The sequence below is a fragment of the Naumovozyma dairenensis genome, chromosome 6 (assembly GCF_000227115.2).
Source record: "Naumovozyma dairenensis CBS 421 chromosome 6, complete genome".
Lineage (NCBI taxonomy): Eukaryota > Fungi > Ascomycota > Saccharomycetes > Saccharomycetales > Saccharomycetaceae > Naumovozyma > Naumovozyma dairenensis.
Genome location: NC_016484.1, coordinates 351496 through 368906, shown reverse-complemented (window position 1 = coordinate 368906; position 17411 = coordinate 351496). Strand labels below are relative to the sequence as shown.

The following is a 17411-nucleotide window of genomic DNA, read 5'->3' as shown; positions in this document are numbered from 1 at the left end:
TCTTCATTTTTTAGATGAAGCTTTAGATGTAGACAAAAGATATTATTTGAAATAAAACGAGCATGGGACTGCTTGAATGGGAATGATAGAAAAAACAGACATGAATAAAGCTATTTGTTTTGATTATTTATAAATCAGATATATTGAGATAACCATTGGAAACCTTCAGCGTAACCAGTTCTCATTACGACAGAACACATGAATAGTTCCACAGGTCTTACACCTTCAGTTGTAGGAGCAGAGCCCGTAGTGTTTTGTAGGTTCAAAGCTCTTCTTAATTCAGGTTCACCAACAGCAGTTGCAGCATCAATCTTATTACCTAAGATAACGAATGGTACATCTTTCAATTCGGCGATATTGAACAAGGCATCTAATTCTACTTGAGCTTCTGGGAATCTTTCAGGATCAGCAGCATCTACTAAGAATACGATCCCGTTGACTTCAGGGAAATAATCCTTCCATAAACGACGAGCTTGAATATGGCCACCTAAATCGAAAGTAGTGAATTTAATGTTACCAATTGATAATTCTTCAGAAGTTGGATGCCATGTTGGCTGTAAAGTGGCTAATCTATCATTTTTCAACATGTGTAATAAAGTAGTCTTACCGGCGTTATCTAAACCTAAGAAAAGTAACTTACCGTGTTTATTCCATAAACCTAGAGAAGCTAAAACATCTCTGACTGTTTAAAAAAGAAAAATATTTGATGATATAAAGGTATGTGTAGGTATACACAAACAGATAAAAAATCATCGCAACGCATATGTTAGTATATGGAACGAAAGTTAAGTAGACGTATCACTTCTTTTTCTATTGCTCTGTTTCGCATTAGTTTAAGATCAGTTGTGTTTCTACCACCATATATATCGTTATCTTCGTATGAAAGAAAGCAAATAGAGGAAAGAACTAAGGGAATAAGAGTACACATGATGTGTTATGATATGATATCATATGAGAAAGGAAATAAAAAAAACAATACACCAACCAAATAAATCCCAGGCCATTTTCTAATAATAGTTATAATGTTTATGTTATTGCTATTGTCTCAATCTCAATATTCCACCAAACCCAAACAATAATTATCTTACTGCACTATATGATCACATATATTTCAATAACATGGTATTTAAATTGACGTGGAAATTTCAACTTTTCTTCCTTTTTGATTTTTTTGTTTTCAAAATTGAAATTTTCGTTCCGCGGATTTTACCCGGATTTTATATGAAAAATTGGACCTATAAGCTATACTATACTATACTATACTTATTATATTACTATATTATTATATATACTGTGAATATTGAGTAATCGAGTAATAAATATGTAAACTTTTTTGAATGGACCTATTCGGAAGAGAAGTTTATAACTGGAATTGTAGTATATTGTCTGCAATGCATCCTTTTTATCCGTGTTTCAGTCACCTCCGTATCTCCCTCGATAAATATGTCTTTTCATAGAATCGTCTTGATCAGTCCTTGTTTGAGTTACATGGGGGTATGCCTTTCTACTACTTATATAATCTAGACCGACGCAATACTTAAGACCATTCTTCTTAGTTATTTGAGCTCAGCCGGGGGTGACACCTTATCTATTATATCAGTCATGATAGTGGTTACACGACGTTATGTAACAGATTGTCACTGACAATATCAAATGAATTGATAGACCATAAACTCTTATTATAGTTCCGTTATTGGTTGTTTCCAAAACTAATTATTACTCCTGTTCGTCATATGGACGGTACTAACATAAAAATGACCTGTAGTAAACATCAATAATAACACAATCTCATTTGGCTAACAAATGTTTAAATATTACTTATTATTATATAAATATGTTCCGACATATTTCAAATACATTTGTCCTCTTCCCTCCCGCCTTTCTTATATGTCTTAAAGTCCCCTAAGTGTGCACTTGAGATCTTTATATTTATTGTTCATTATTTTACTTCGGTATGTTCACGTTTGTTATTGTGTTGAAAAGGACCTCAATTCAGACAAAATCTGAACGGATGATGCCAGCTCATCAGTTGTAATAATTAATCTGTCATGTTTTAAAGCAAGTATCAGAGATACTTCCAATTTACTCAATAATCTTTTGGAAACACCACAAACTTTACAAAAATATTGATGTGAATGAACAAAATCCTCAACTAATTTTGTTGCTACTCGTATTGTCGCTATTATCATTCTATGGATCTCTACTTCTTGTAATTTATTTTTCAATTTGATTGGCCCCTTTGAGTCATCTCTATTAAGAAGTAATATTTGGAATAAGTATGTCGCTGACATATATATTATGGCGCCAAACATACATTTAGACTGAATTCGTTTCAAAAAATCTTCATATGATAGGGACGGTGTATTTTTCATTGTGAAGTTCACATAATCCTTTGTATCTACTGGATTTGATAAAATCATCTTACTTTCATCAGGAACATCAGAATTAGATACTTTCAAAATTAAGTCAATGGTCTCTTTGTAATTATTAATTGCCTCCTCGGGCGATAATTCCTTAAACGGTGTATCAGTAACGTCTTCACGGTTCACTAACAATGAAGTATTTCGAAGGTCATCTTCATTTTCTATTTCCTCCTCTTCATCACTTTGGCTTTGTTCTCCTTCCTTTTGGTCGTTAATATTTAAATTCCCGAATTTTCGAGCACCATAATTTATTTCTGATGATTGTGACTTCATATCCTCATTATTACTAACAGAACGATCTAAATGCAAGTTACTACTACTCAGATTATCACTTTGTTGGGAATAAATTAATTGTTGTTGCGATACTGACAAGGGATCATCGAATAGTTTTGAATTTGGTGATGATGATCCTTTATTATCTTGATCTAAAGCTCGTCCTAAATTAGAATCCAACTTATATGGATCTTCTAACTCGTTATCTGTTAATTCAAAATTAGATAAAGATTCTGTTCTTGTAGTATTTTGAGTCGCTACATCGCTCATTATCCTGTAAAAATTCGTATCATTGAATGGATCACCCTTGAAACTATTCATTTTCTCAATATTTTCACCCAGATAATCATTAACATCACTAGCAGATTGAAGCAACTCTTCAACTGGAATCTTATTAGATTTGGAAGAACGTCTTAATCCAGTTTCAGTATCGCTATCATCCAAACCTTCTTCAAATCTTACTCTCTTAGCACTATTAATACCAGTACAAACATTATTGATACCATTTGGTGTGCCGGGCGTACCACTACTACTATTATTATTATTCCAATCTGCTGTTAATTCTGGGAAATTATTTGTTTGAAGCAGTTTAGCCTTCAATGGAAGATCAATAATCTCATTATCAAGGTTACTTTGACCCTCTTCTATATCAGCAACCTCATCATCATCGTCGTCATCTTCTAATTCTGATATATTCCCCGTCAGTAAGGGTGCGTCTTTAATACCTTCAAGATGAGTATTCATAATAATTTTTCCAATGTCAAGTGTGCCAGCACAGATGCGTTTAGACAGACGGTTTCTTCTCCGTTTCCTTCCTTAATAATTATTGTAAGGAATGTTAATCCCTTAATGATAACCGTTAGAATATTCTTGTTACTTTGGGGGTAACAAAATACGATCTAATAGAATAGAAAGCCGTTTAATGATACCTCTCAGCGCAATTAGACCTGCTTTTGCCTTTGTTTTGCTTTGTTTTCAACTTCTAGATACTCAAAAACTGATTTGTTTAAAGACTCTTGATTTTTTAATAATCTGGGGTTTATGACCGGATTACAGCATTCCGAAGTGGAGGGCATTCAAAACAAAAAAACAACAGGCATTCTGTACAAAACTTAAACAGTGATAATCATTTTCATTACAAAGTGGTGGAATAAACGAATTAGTTTTAATTGTTGAATGTATTATTGTTAATTATATTAAATGATTATAAATAAATATGTATATGTATATATATTTTTATAGTATTTAATATGCTTAGTACAATCTGAAAGCTGGACCCATGGATGACTTAACGACCAAGGAACCAACATTTTGCCAGTTCTTCTTCAATAAAGAAACCAAGAAGTTAACAGACATCAAGATTTGGTTAACCAAAACATCTTCTTCCATTTCAACGTTACCAACAGCGACAGCCAAACATAAGACCTTCTTCAATTGGAACTTGATGGTAGATCTAACATCAGTGACCTTACCATACAAATCATCGTTGTGAGAAACTGGGGTTGGGAACTTACCAGCCTTAGATAATTGAGGACCCAATAATCTTGGAACTTGTTTAATCAAGACTTCAGAAGCAATGAAAGCGTTGTACTTCTTGGACAACTTCTTAATCAACTTCTTGTTCTTGTTCAACTTCTTCAAATCATCAACAGACATAGCATCGACACCACAGGACTTAGCTCTGTCAACATCGAAAGCATCACCAAAGATACAAACAGACATGTTTGGTCTTGGACAGACTGGCAATTTCAAAGAACCAGAGAAACGCTTATCTCTTTGAGGGTCATAGTTCTTCAAACCGACTTGTAATTCGACGGTTTCCAAAAAGTTTCTCTTCTTGGTTTCAGTGGAATATTTCAATAATTCCTTGACGTGTTCTCTGACACTGGAAGTAGAAAGCTTAGACATCTTTAAGGTTGGTTCGCTTTTTTATTATTGTATAAAAATTTGTCTTCCAAAACTATTTGGTGGTCCGTAAGGCTTGCGACTAATACAATGGTTCTTTTTTAATCCTTCAAATACAGAATTGAGATTAGAGAAAGTAACAAAGGATACATGGAGACAGGAATCAATAGCTACAAGAGATTCAACTTTATTTTATTGATAAAAACTTTGTTGCGGGCAAACGATCTATCTTTCATCTTTTTTTTTTCAAACTTTTCTTTGACTGCTGAGTCTAGTAGAAACACCCGGACATTTTTAATACTTTTCTAAAAAAATAAAAATAAAAATACAACAATGTGGTGCTTGGGTCTTTGTAATGGGAACTACTTTCAGCGGCTATCCGCCCTTCCAAAATAGTGTTTAATAGAACAATGAATTAAGAGCTTAACCAAATAAGAAGGACATGCAATAGAATATTATAATAAAGACGATTTAGTTAAAGTAGTATACAGTTATGGAAGGTATATAATATAATGCGAATTTAGTGATGATAGTGATAGTGATGTATGTATATATGTATAGTGAGTGGTTCTTGATGTGTATGTTTACATATAATTATCAGAGATAATTATTATTAAGAATATCAGTTGATTTAGTTGGATGTTGCATACTATCGAAACTTAAATCACGTTTAGGCATATAAGGAGAAGAACCAGCTTCAGAAAATCTTCCTAAACTTTGTGGATCGTTATATCTCATATCGGATTCATTGTCAAGTTGACTCATCAGTCTATTATGAGAATCTGATTCACGTTTTATTTGTTCAGATTCATCTAACCCTGGATATGGTTTCTTCAGTATTATATTAGAAGCTACTGATTGACTCGACATAGAACTTTCTTGTGCAGAGCGATCATTAGGCGCGCTACTGTTCAATTCTCTTGATACCTTGCTCTTGTTCCTCCTTATGGAAAAAGTTCTTAAAAACTTCTCTGATAATGTTGGTTTCCTTCCACTTATTCTACTAGCTTCATTAACGGAAAGAGAGGAAGCAAATTTGTCTTCATCTTCATCGGAACCAATAAATACATTCTCTTTTTCTTTATCTTCATTATATTGTTTTTCTAATTCCACTTCCCAATTTTCATTATGATCCTTGGCGATATCACCTAATGCTGCCAATTCATGAGCAACAGATGGACTAATGGTTCCATCACCTTTGAATGAACGTCTTTGGAATGAAGCTCTATCATCTCTTGCAGACTTGAATCTAAGATCTGGATTCTTCGAGAAGATGGCCATACCTGTAAATGCCAAAACCATCATCAATAATAAGAATGAGAATGCTGCATTTAAGATGAAAAACACCCAACCCATGATTGCAGAGACTGCATAAGGTTGACCAAATAAATCAGAGAAAAACATGAATAAGAATGAGTTAACAACGGTAACAGTGGCAATAAAAATATTAACGATGTTTGTTGGACGATCTAAATAAGGTTTATAACGGATGATAGCAATAAAATATGCCAAGTCAAAGATAAAGATGGCCAAAGCTTGAGTCTTACCAGACGCTTGAGCAAACCCGATAAATAGGGACTTGATGAAAATATAACCTAAAAGGACAATATTCCACCAATAATGATTGGCGTTGAACATAGTGTAGAAGAACCCATACTTATGTAAGACGTATTCATCACCATATAGTAAAGCAGCTGGATTATTATGGGCTTTGATGGATCTTTTAGCGAAGAAACATGTTCTAAAGGCAGCCCATAACATTAATCCGATGGAAAGCACTAAAAATAAACATGCAATAATGATAACTGCAGCTGAATCTCTTTCTGTAAATTCCCAAAAACTTAAAATTGTTAGTTGAGTGAATCCAATGTAAATATATCTTAACAAAGAACCTTTCAAGACGGTTCTCCAATGTTGTCTAAATTCCAAGAATCTATCGTTCCTAATCCAACCAGATCTAATGCATAACTCAATAGAGTATTTACAAACCATAATGAAACCAGCAAGGACATAACCACACAATACGAAAAATGTAAACCCAGTACAAACGACAGATGTGTTTTCAATATTCATGGAATATGCAACTCTTTTAATACCTCTGAATATCAAAGTATTTTGATTCCCATAAAGAACATTATCAGCTCTTTTAATCAAAGGTAATGATTTCAAATAATCCAAACTTCTTTGAGTTAGTACAGACATAGTGGTTGCAGTTAGGTATAGGTCGGCAGTTCCACCTGTGGATTCCACATACCAACGGAAAATCCTTTGCATGAATGAAACTCTAATGATCCCCATTGACCAAGCCAAATTTTCACACCAAGCAGCTGCGATAGGTGGGACGCTATGAACATGTTGCATCCCGACGACTGCGACGGATTGGAAATATAAGAATAAAGACATTGTATTTGCAGAAATATGAGAAGCAGCGGTGGAATTTCCAAATGTAGACAAGACAGCAGATAGTAATAGACCAATCCCTGCGATGACAGCAGTAGTCCATTGAACACCTGTTTGTGAGACTGTTTTCCCGTTGGAAAAAAATACTTCAAGACATGCTAATCTTTCACTTACGTTGTTCCTAACGTTAAGTCTAACGTATGCATCGATATCTGGTACAGTGTATGCTATTCCTGGGATTTCATTAACGTATTCTTGAGAAATATATTGGATGGAGTCAATTTCAATGTTACCAGGGTGGACGGGACAAAATTGTTTCCAATTGATATCACAAAGGTCAACTGTCTTTGTGATGATTTTGAATCCGTATGCATAGACGTCTACATCGGCAAAAATGTAGGAGTCAATTTGAGTAACCATATCTAAAGTATAGTGTAATGATCTATCGTCTGGATTAAAGACCACATCGAAACTATTTGATGACACTTGAGAATTTTCCATACATGTAACTAATGATGTTGCTACTAGGTTTCTCTTCGCAGTGATAATGTTTGATAGTAAGGACCATACTAATAGTGGTATGTACCAAGTCTGTAGGAATAACATGGTTAGGTTTCTTCTTTTTTCAACCTGTTTGTAATTTTCTCTTTTTCTTCAAAGATGACTTTCCTCTTGGTGTTTTCCCAATAATGGAACTTAATAACGAATGTATGTGTGATCCTTTGGAACGAATGGGAAGATATTGTGAGTTTTTAGCGAAAAGGTCAGAAGTAAATTTCGCAGTTTCGATCAAGATAATTCAAAACCGTGGTTTGGTAATAAGATGTATCTTGAAGTATATGCTTTGCGTGCGGACCTTACTTTCAAAGTTGTCTCCTTAGATGTATGAAGTACAGTTCTTTATTTTGTTAGAGTATATCATGTATATAAACAACAAGCTATGAAGTTGTAAAAAAGTGAACTGATCCGTTCTATTCTATTCTAGGTAGGTATTGAAATGTCCAAATCCCAATCGTATGTTACATATTAATCATTTCCTATCCTCTGCGTACTTACGTACAGGGTTACGAAGAAGAAGACGTAGGTAGTGAACACTTAAATTATCTTTTAAGAGTTTTTCTCCGCCTCTTTCCAAATTTTCCAAATTTTCCAATTTTTTCATTTTCCAAAAATATTTCGTTCTTGAAAAATTAAGGCGCGCTGTTGTTGCTGCGACACGCGTCGCTTCTCTCTCACTCTTGATTTCGCGTCCCGTTGATCTCCTTATCAGGAAACGCCTATACCTAAACGAAAAAGGATTACTTGATTCAGTAAAAGGGGAGAAGGAGAAAGAGCATCAGGGGCGTCGTCATTCTAATTCTAATTCTAATTCTAATTTTTAACACGTGCGCCCGTGCGTTACCCTTATTCAACGGCAAATGGACAAATTAGCCGCACAGCACCAACTTGTTCTTCGCGGAAGATAATACCCGAAGTATAAGAAGTATGATATGATGGATCTGTATGTAATACAATGTATATAGTATATGACGAGGCCATTCACTAGGTTAACTAACTGGAGCAACTTAATTGTTTCATAAACTTATTCTTATCATCTCTACTAGCATGTTTTAAAGTCGTCCACCTTTCAACCACTTCTGCCCTTAAATTATCATCCCATTCAGTATTGTCATAAGGATGTAGACTCATTAAATGAAGTTTTTGTAATAGAGATGTATCTAAATCAGCTTCGGGGTAATCCAATTTCTCTCTTTGCTCTAAGGTTAAATTGTCAATTACCTCTTCAAATATCCAACTTCTTGGTATAAAAAGTGGATTCTTTTTTTTAGCTACTGATTTCCGTATTTCCGCATCAGGAACTAACCTGCAATAAGAAATGCACCATTCTTTCAGTTTATCCATGGTTCTAATGAGAAACCGTGTTTCACCTGAATCTCTAGATGTGGTTCTGTTAAGATCACCGCTAGCTTTCTCGTAAAATTCCTTGATCTTCCTCATTTCTTCGTCTTTGAAAAATATCTTAATAAAATCTTCATCTAATCCATTGAACAAATTTCCTTCATCGTTAACAAAGAAGGGACCATCATATGATTGCAAATTAACAAAAAAATTATTGTAATCAATCTTCGTATGTTGTAAAATTTCTAACAATGGATCAATGATAAAAGTGGAAAATTCTTGAATCTCGATACTTAACTTATCAAGATCAACATCGTTTGTTAATTTCTTAGGTAAATCTAAATCTATTCCAAGTCTTTTACCCATTAAATCCGCATATTTTGTGGTAAATCTATATTTATATTCACTTGAACACAATCTTATCATATTATTCGCTCTATTGACAAATTCCTTTTCTAAATCATCATCGAATTTATCAATATCTTCACCATTTTGCATTTGTAAAATATCATTAATATGTTTGGGTCCTGCTCCTAAAAGAACGGCAATATCTTGCGCAAGTTGAATTAAATTCCACCATATAACACTAGGTTGATTGGCAAAGGAATATCTCTTAGTATAATCATCATGATTTGGTGTGAAATCAGGTTCAAATTTATCCAAGAAACTAAAAGGTCCATAATCCAGAGAAATCCCCATGATCGATGTATTATCAGTATTCAAAACACCATTGCAAAATCCATAAGCTTGCCAATATGCAACGCATTCTGCATTTAAATTAACCACATGTCTGAAAAATTGATCATAGTTAGTAAGTCCCTCTTTTTGTTCCTGATCTTGCTTTTCTTCATGCAATGAGGACGAACTAATATTTTCTTCATCCTTAGAATCAGGGAAATAATCTTTATTAAATTTTGCTAAATCAATATCTTTCGGGAAACCTTCCCCATTATGAAACACATCTTCAATACAATAGTCAGTCAATTTAATTAAACCAACCAAATTGGGCTTCCATTTAAATAAATCAAAACTACCAAATCGTATCCAACTAGGAGCCACTCTACAAACCAATGCACATGGTTCACTACCATCTCTTATTGCTTTTGTTCCAGGCAATAAAGTCAATTGTACAGCTCTCGTTGATGGAATTCCAATATTATACAAGGCTTCACTAATGATGAATTCTCTAATTGATGATCTCAAAACAGCTTTACCATCAGCAAATCTTGAAAATGGAGTCTTCCCTGATCCTTTCAATTGGAAAGTATGATTCATATAATCAAACAAATTGACTACCCTACCGTCACCTAATTGACCAGCAAAGGATCCGAATTGGTAGCCCGCATAGGCAAGACTATAAGGGAATATTGATTTATCTTCATCGTAATATATTTTCTCACCACTTAGGATCTTTGGAATTAAAGGATCATTCTCAATGTCTAACTGGAAATCATTTTCTAATGTTTCTTTGGAGACTAAGATTGGTTTGTAATGCGATCTTTTCATGGGGGTTGTGAATGAGAAATGGGATCCTGATGAGACATATCTTGGTGTGTGGAATTTTTCAACTCTTTCCTTGTCCGTTGGATCATGGTTTTCAATTAATTCGATGGCTTTCGATATGGTAGGGATTGTTTGGTCTGGTGTGAGTTTTTGGATCACTTTTGATGATCCAGAATTGGCTAATGCTTTCAAGAGTGATACCCGTTCGGTCATCTTTTGTTTTGATTTGTAACCTTACAATGTTCCTGTATGAGTCCTTGGAACAAAGTTTTACAGCAAGTAGGATCCTGCAAGAAAAAGATTATCAACTGCTAAAGCTGAGGTTGGTTCTTTTACATATCTTTTCCTTGGTATAACGGGCTGAAACAGTAGAGCAGATCGGATTAGTAACTAACCATGTAACGTAACTTAAGGGTATGAGACTGTACGAACGTACGTATGTATATATGTATGTAGATTAATTTAATGTTAACTTGTTCACGCCAGCTGGATCTCATCTTTTAGCACTGCGGGCAAGGTTTTAGCCGTATGAATTCATCATTCGACCCCATCCCATCCTATCGTATTGTGAGACAAGCAACTTAATTCTTACAAAATCGGGGATTCCTTACAGGCATGGTTCGACCAAAGTAAGCCAGCTGGAAGTGATGACATCTTTACCTCTCACCGGATAAGAAAAATGGGATGGAATGGAAACATTATTGCAGTTTGATGAAAGGGTTAGGGCAGCTAACTAACTAAGGGTGGATCGATCTAATAATAGGTGTTCCAGACTTACACACATCATAATCCATGCGAAAAAGAAAGAAAGAAAGAAAGAAAGAAAGAAGTGATACCGTACTGCACATGCGTATAATCTCTGTTATATAGTCTACATAGTGTTATTGTCCCTTTCTCCTCTCTTAGATGAAAGAGTGCCCTGAAAGGAAAGGAATGCGTGACGTTATTATAGTTTATTACACTACAATACAATACAATACAATACAAGCAACTACGACAGTACGTCTTTACAACGTTGCGTAAAATGATTCAGGGCCACCGGCTAAAGCTCTCACTCTTTCTCTCTCTCCTATAACAATGTGCCGCTTAGTCTCACGGTAATGCTCATTTCTCTATTATGGCGTAACTGTGCCAGTAATTATAATCCTAATACAAATAGTAACAAACCAGTCCAGAGTACGGATGTTTCCGGACGGATTCTTCTAAATATCCCAAAAGCTTCAAAGTAAGAATGTTGGGGATGCGTTCCTAAAGTAGCCAACACCATATGCAAGCAACTGATTTTCCTTAAAGAATTATACGTAACTTGAATAAATAAATCTGTAAGTTGGTAATGTATACTGTACCGTACTGTACGTCGTAACAATACGTCATTAAAGGGTGGATGTCATGTAATTTTTCAAAGAACATGAAAACTGATAATGATAATTAAAAGTTTATCATATAAATTAACTAATGGAAATCCCCATTCTTCATAAATGTCTTTCTTATTATTGCAAATATTTTTTCATCTTTCCTTCTTCTAAGACACTCAACCAACCACAACACAACAAAAAAATAATAATAAAAAATGGCTAACTTATTCAATAAATTCCAAGAAAAATTACACGGTGATAAAGACGAAGAGGAGGAACACCAACAACAACAACAGGGTGGAGGTCAACAACAACAATACAGACAAAACCAACCATCATCTACTAGATCCAAACACCAATACCAAACATCTCAATCTGGTCAAGGTCAACCATCCTCATGGGGGATGAATGAGGCTGGTGATGATGAATTTAATGATACTTCTCTCGGCGGCGGTAGCGGTGGTGGTGGTGGTGGTATGAGAGGCGCTGGTGGTCTCGGTGGTCGCCAGCGTGCTACGCATCAAGGTGCTGGAGGATTCAACACCACTACTGGTCAAGAATATGATTTCTCATCGGGTCAATCTCAAGGCTTGGGTCAGCAAGAATACGGTGCTGGTGGTGACAATGCTTTCAGAGATGATAGCAATTTGGGTCGTGGTGCCGGTGGAGGTTTGATGGGTGAAGAGGAGGAAGAAGATGAAGAACAAGATGACGACTTCTTGTCCTCCGGTCAAAGACAAAAACCAAGTGGCGGTAGATATAGAAGTGGTCAAGACACTAGTTACACTTCTTCCATGGGAGGTAACCGTATGTCTGGTAACCGTGGTGATAACTGGTAGAGAGGTCTACTATTTCACATGCTGACCCTTTTGTTTCCCTTTTTCTCTTTGTTCTCTTCATTTGCCATTGATAATTGACATTTTGGTTACTCTTTTACTATACCGCTGGACGGCTTAAATATTGGTACGTACATATATAGTTTTTTGAATTTTTTTCTCCCCGTTTGCTACGTTTTACTTTCTTTCATATATATATCTAAATATTATTTCCTTTAGTATAATACTATACATGAATGGTTATGATTTTGTTGAAGTATAGACAACAGTATTTAACTGTCTCTAGTTTACAAGATTGGATGGATAACTGGAATATGTGACGCCTGGCGTTTTATCCGGGGTAGAGCGCCACAAAAAAGTCCGTCGTCCAGTGTCTCTGGGATTATTAATATTACATTACATTATTATGTTATGTCTAGCTATATATATATTATGATAGGAGGTTAGAAATATAGAACATATAAAACTTATTGCGAATAATGCTAGATTCAGGATAATATTCAGTTCTTATAATTTAACCCTAGAATCTTGTCACTGTCCAGTAGTTTGCATCGGAGCACGTATTGAACAAATAAGCAAGTAAAGTAACCTATACACTAAATATCTCTGCAACATTCAAATAAAATTTTGTTTTTTTGAAGTACTTCAATAAACATTAGAAGAGATTACAATGTTGTCTCGTCATTTAAAAGAAACCATGAAACCTTAATCAGGATGTCAATTTATTTATAAAATTCTAAGGGTACAGTAACTGGAAACAAATCTTATTGGCATTCTGAGATTGTAATAGTATTGGTGCCTGATAAGGCAGTAACGGTATGGATCTTCCAAAAGGGAAGACCATATTGACTTTTTTCAAAGGACCTAATCTTGAAAAAGAAAATGTCTGGTTCTTCAAGAACGGTGCGGAGTAGTAGATCATTAAGCATATCAGCTGCCCCTTCTCATTCTCACGGATCATTAAGTTGTGAGGGGATCTAATAGAAGTAGGATAAAAAGCCGAAGCTTTGTTATCAATTTCCAATGACAGAAATAGGGAAACATGCAGATGATCCCCCCTGGTAATCGATATAAAAGCAAGAAAGATTCCTATTTTGTAAGGTAGGCTTTTTCTAGCTAGTTCGTATTTCGTCCTTATTTCATGATCTTTGCATCTTCGAACATGTGTGTTTATATAGTCAATAGAAATCATTCGCCTATTCACATGTATATTACAAATACAAGAGATACTGATTGAATAGCGTGGTCACTAAATAGTATTATTTGTATTCATTTATCCCGCATGGTTTTTCATCCATAGTTAATAACTAAAAGAGTTAATCTTAACAAGTAAATCATTAGATGCATTGTGAACCTTAATCTAACGTACAAATTAAAATAAGAACAAGCCCTGTGACAATGGATTCATTTTTTGCGATTGGCCATGTAATTCTTTCTTCGAATCTCAGCTTGTTCACATTGCAATCTCTCAGTAGAAAAGTATCAAAACCGGTTAGTTTACTATGCGTGCATCGCCATCTATATTCATCACGCTGGAAAATGGGGTGTGAATATATTAATCTTTAATATATAGTATAAGAAACCAGAATAATAGTCTATAGACATATACATAAAGGACATATGCACTCAATAACATTGATCTAATCTACATACGTCTATTGTTTTTGAGCTTAGTATTGAACTGTAGGACTACAAAAAAGTTTTTCCCTTAGACATCTTTCGCTAATAATTACAACTTCCTCTGCTTTCTAAGCAGCTCAAAACAAAAATAACAACACTTCTTCTCGAGGATAATATACAATCATGATAAGGGTAGGAATCATTCAACATCTAAGGCTACATACCAATTATTTGAATCGAAGTATCATCTCAAAGGCACAGCAAAAAGCAGCATTCCATGCCGTTCCACAATTGTACTTCCACGAAACTCTCCTGAGCTTCAATGAGAAGAAAAAGATAAGCAATCCCAACTTAGAGAAACTAAATGAATGTTTTAGTACACATGATCACATCCACATGCGTGAATCAGAAACAGAAACCAACGATTCATTTAAACTGGGCACTCCACCTCATAAGCACACTCATAAATCAGGCCACACACATTCACACGAGGCAAACCCATTATTAAAACTAGACGTAAAGGAAATCAAATACAACCCGGGAGTAAGAATAACGTGGATAGGTCTTGCATCTAATGTTGCAATGGCAGTAGGTAAATTCGTCGGAGGTATAGTATTCCATTCGCAGGCATTATTTGCAGATTCCATTCATGCTTTAAGTGATTTAGTTTCTGATTTCTTAACGTTATTCTCCGTCAAGTTAGCCACTACAAGTAAACCTAATAGGAATTATCCTTATGGGTATGGGAAAGTGGAAACTGTAGGGTCATTAGCTGTTTCTACAATCTTAGCAATGGCTGGTGTTTCCATCGGATGGACCTCGTTATGTTCCATTGTCGGACCCATTGTACCTCATGTGATTACAGAAACGATTACTGGATACTTGGGAATGTCAAGTCATGGTCATTCTCACTCGATAGTTCCTGAAGGTGTTACTAATATTAATGCAGCTTGGATTGCTGGTGGGTCTATTGTAGTGAAAGAATGGATTTTCCAAGCTACGAAGAAAATTGCTGTTCAAACTAATTCGAACGTGTTGATGGCAAATGCATGGCATCACAGAATCGACTCATTAACATCATTGGTTGCATTGGTTGCAATTACAGGAAGTTATTTCCTTAATATTCAATCTTTGGATGCTATCGGCGGTCTTGCTGTATCAACTTTAGTCGTTAAGGCTGGAGGTCAAGGAATGTATGGTGCCATGAAGGAGTTGATCGATCAATCTCTTTCTGTGGAAGATTCACGTTATATAAAAGTTCAATCTAGCATAGAGGAAAGTTTAGCTAAACTTGTGTCCAATAATAATAGTGATAAACCATACAAAATAAGAGAGTTGACTGTTCTGTCATCGGGACGTAATTTGAGAGCATCTGTAATATTAGAAGTTCCTTTACAAAAATGGGACAATGTGTTGGGTATTCATGAATTTGAAAACGTTTCCAATCATTTACGTAATGCGTTGTTTAAGGAAGTAGAAAATTTGGGGAAATTGGATATAGAATTTGTTGAAGAGAAATCAAGTACTATGGACGGGCAAGATACAATGATGATTACAGATGATGCTACATCAGATATACCTGAACGTCATTCACACATTCATTCTCATTCTGAATTGGAAGACTCACATCCACAAAAACACTAAATAAAATATTATACAGTCTACCTTATTTAAAAATAAAGCAATAGAAAAACATTTTTCGAAACCATACATGCTTGCATCATCCTTACTAGAATAAATGATAATAAACACATAATCTGTGCGCTATATAAGCTATAAACTAGATGAAAGTGCTAACAGCAATGACATAACCCGCTGGCTGTGTCACCATCCATCCCGTCACACTTTCTTTCTTTCTTTCTTTCTTCCTTCCTTCCTTCCTTCCTTCCTTCCTTCTTGTTAAGTTAACGTGTTCACTTTAAAGGAAGAGCGGACCCGGGTAAAGAATACTGAAGACGATAATACCAAAAAATGAGAATTGACAGTAGTTTCAAACTTAAATTAAGGTTAACGTTTTCTCGAGACACATGTTGGAATTCCAAATTCTACCTTAAAAACAAACTTGCCTTGATACCTCAGAAAAACAATTACTTATATCCAGGAAAACTGAGGGGACGTGTTTTTCTAAGCATTATAATAGCATAAAAGGGAATATGACGCTGGAATCAATTATTGATAATTTGGATTGGAAAACTGTACTGGTGACTGTAACCATTGGGTTACTAGGTTCACTTTATATGCTGATATATTTTCTCTCACATAAACCGAGAGCCCCTCATGCTGAAGAATTACAATACATGACTATCAATTCCTCTGGAGAAGTTGTTAGAGGTCAATTGCCTAGTATTACGTCCCCTACCAGTGACGAAGACGAAAATGGCAAGGATATTTTGTTGTCTGTCGTTGTCCCAAGTTATAATGAAACTGAAAGGATTTTTAGGATGTTGAATGAGGCGATCAAATATTTGAATGAATCCATGTCGAATAGATGGGAAATATTGATCGTAGATGACGGGTCTAAAGACGGTACCACTGAGTATTGTTTGAAATTAGCGGAAGAGGACTTCAAACTGACTAAGGGAGAATTACGGGTATTGAAACTATTAGAAAATAGAGGTAAAGGTGGCGCCGTTAGAGAAGGTATGTTACATATTCGTGGTAGATATGGGTTATTTGCAGATGCTGATGGTGCAAGTAAGTTCAGTGACGTGGAAAAATTGATCGCTAGTGTGAAAAATATGGAAAAGACTAAAGATCAAAATGCTATACTGCCTGCAATTGCCCTGGGTTCAAGAGCTCATATGGTAAATACAGAAGCGGTTATTAAGAGATCATTCGTTAGAAATTGTCTTATGTACGGTTTTCATGGTTTAGTCTATATTTTTGGTATCCACTCCATTAAAGATACCCAATGTGGATTCAAACTTTTCAATAGGAAGGCAATTAAAGATATTTTCCCATACTTACATACAGAAGGTTGGATCTTTGATGTAGAAATTTTAATATTAGCTATTAGAAAAAATATTAGAATTTTCGAAATCCCAATCTCATGGCATGAAGTCAGTGGTTCTAAGATGGATCTTGCTATTGATAGCATAATGATGGCAAAGGATTTAGTTGTCATTAGATTAGCATATTTTTTTGGTATTTATAACGATACTAAGGAAGTTTGATAAACCTGCCTTTATTTTAATACA

At 35.0% G+C, this 17411-nt stretch overlaps 8 protein-coding genes across 8 annotated transcripts; 3 read left to right on the top strand and 5 right to left on the bottom strand.

The window, feature by feature from the left end:
* Window positions 1-134: 134 nt before the first annotated feature.
* SAR1 (Arf family GTPase SAR1) lies at window positions 135-1004 on the bottom strand (the record flags this gene model as incomplete). The annotated part of the gene is made up of 2 exons (XM_003670663.1): window positions 135-682; window positions 980-1004. The coding sequence occupies 2 exons, from the start codon at window positions 1002-1004 to the stop codon at window positions 135-137; spliced, it is 573 nt and encodes a 190-aa protein (XP_003670711.1).
* A 963-nt stretch (window positions 1005-1967) lies between these two features.
* Window positions 1968-3440, bottom strand: PCL8 (Pcl8p; the record flags this gene model as incomplete). The annotated part of the gene is made up of 1 exon (XM_003670662.1): window positions 1968-3440. One exon carries the CDS (start codon window positions 3438-3440, stop codon window positions 1968-1970), a length of 1473 nt encoding a protein of 490 aa, XP_003670710.1.
* Window positions 3441-3950: 510 nt separating this feature from the next.
* Window positions 3951-4604, bottom strand: RPL1A (60S ribosomal protein uL1; the record flags this gene model as incomplete). Its single annotated transcript, XM_003670661.1, has 1 exon — window positions 3951-4604. One exon carries the CDS (start codon window positions 4602-4604, stop codon window positions 3951-3953), a length of 654 nt encoding a protein of 217 aa, XP_003670709.1.
* Window positions 4605-5198: 594 nt separating this feature from the next.
* On the bottom strand, window positions 5199-7607 carry FLC1 (flavin adenine dinucleotide transporter; the record flags this gene model as incomplete). Its single annotated transcript, XM_003670660.1, has 1 exon — window positions 5199-7607. One exon carries the CDS (start codon window positions 7605-7607, stop codon window positions 5199-5201), a length of 2409 nt encoding a protein of 802 aa, XP_003670708.1.
* Window positions 7608-8552: 945 nt separating this feature from the next.
* On the bottom strand, window positions 8553-10616 carry FMP40 (Fmp40p; the record flags this gene model as incomplete). Its single annotated transcript, XM_003670659.1, has 1 exon — window positions 8553-10616. One exon carries the CDS (start codon window positions 10614-10616, stop codon window positions 8553-8555), a length of 2064 nt encoding a protein of 687 aa, XP_003670707.1.
* Window positions 10617-11973: 1357 nt separating this feature from the next.
* On the top strand, window positions 11974-12597 carry GRE1 (Gre1p; the record flags this gene model as incomplete). Its single annotated transcript, XM_003670658.1, has 1 exon — window positions 11974-12597. The coding sequence occupies one exon, from the start codon at window positions 11974-11976 to the stop codon at window positions 12595-12597; it is 624 nt and encodes a 207-aa protein (XP_003670706.1).
* Window positions 12598-14397: 1800 nt separating this feature from the next.
* NDAI0F01430 (cation diffusion facilitator family transporter) lies at window positions 14398-15858 on the top strand (the record flags this gene model as incomplete). The annotated part of the gene is made up of 1 exon (XM_003670657.1): window positions 14398-15858. The coding sequence occupies one exon, from the start codon at window positions 14398-14400 to the stop codon at window positions 15856-15858; it is 1461 nt and encodes a 486-aa protein (XP_003670705.1).
* A 509-nt stretch (window positions 15859-16367) lies between these two features.
* On the top strand, window positions 16368-17387 carry ALG5 (dolichyl-phosphate beta-glucosyltransferase; the record flags this gene model as incomplete). The annotated part of the gene is made up of 1 exon (XM_003670656.1): window positions 16368-17387. The coding sequence occupies one exon, from the start codon at window positions 16368-16370 to the stop codon at window positions 17385-17387; it is 1020 nt and encodes a 339-aa protein (XP_003670704.1).
* Window positions 17388-17411: the final 24 nt, after the last annotated feature.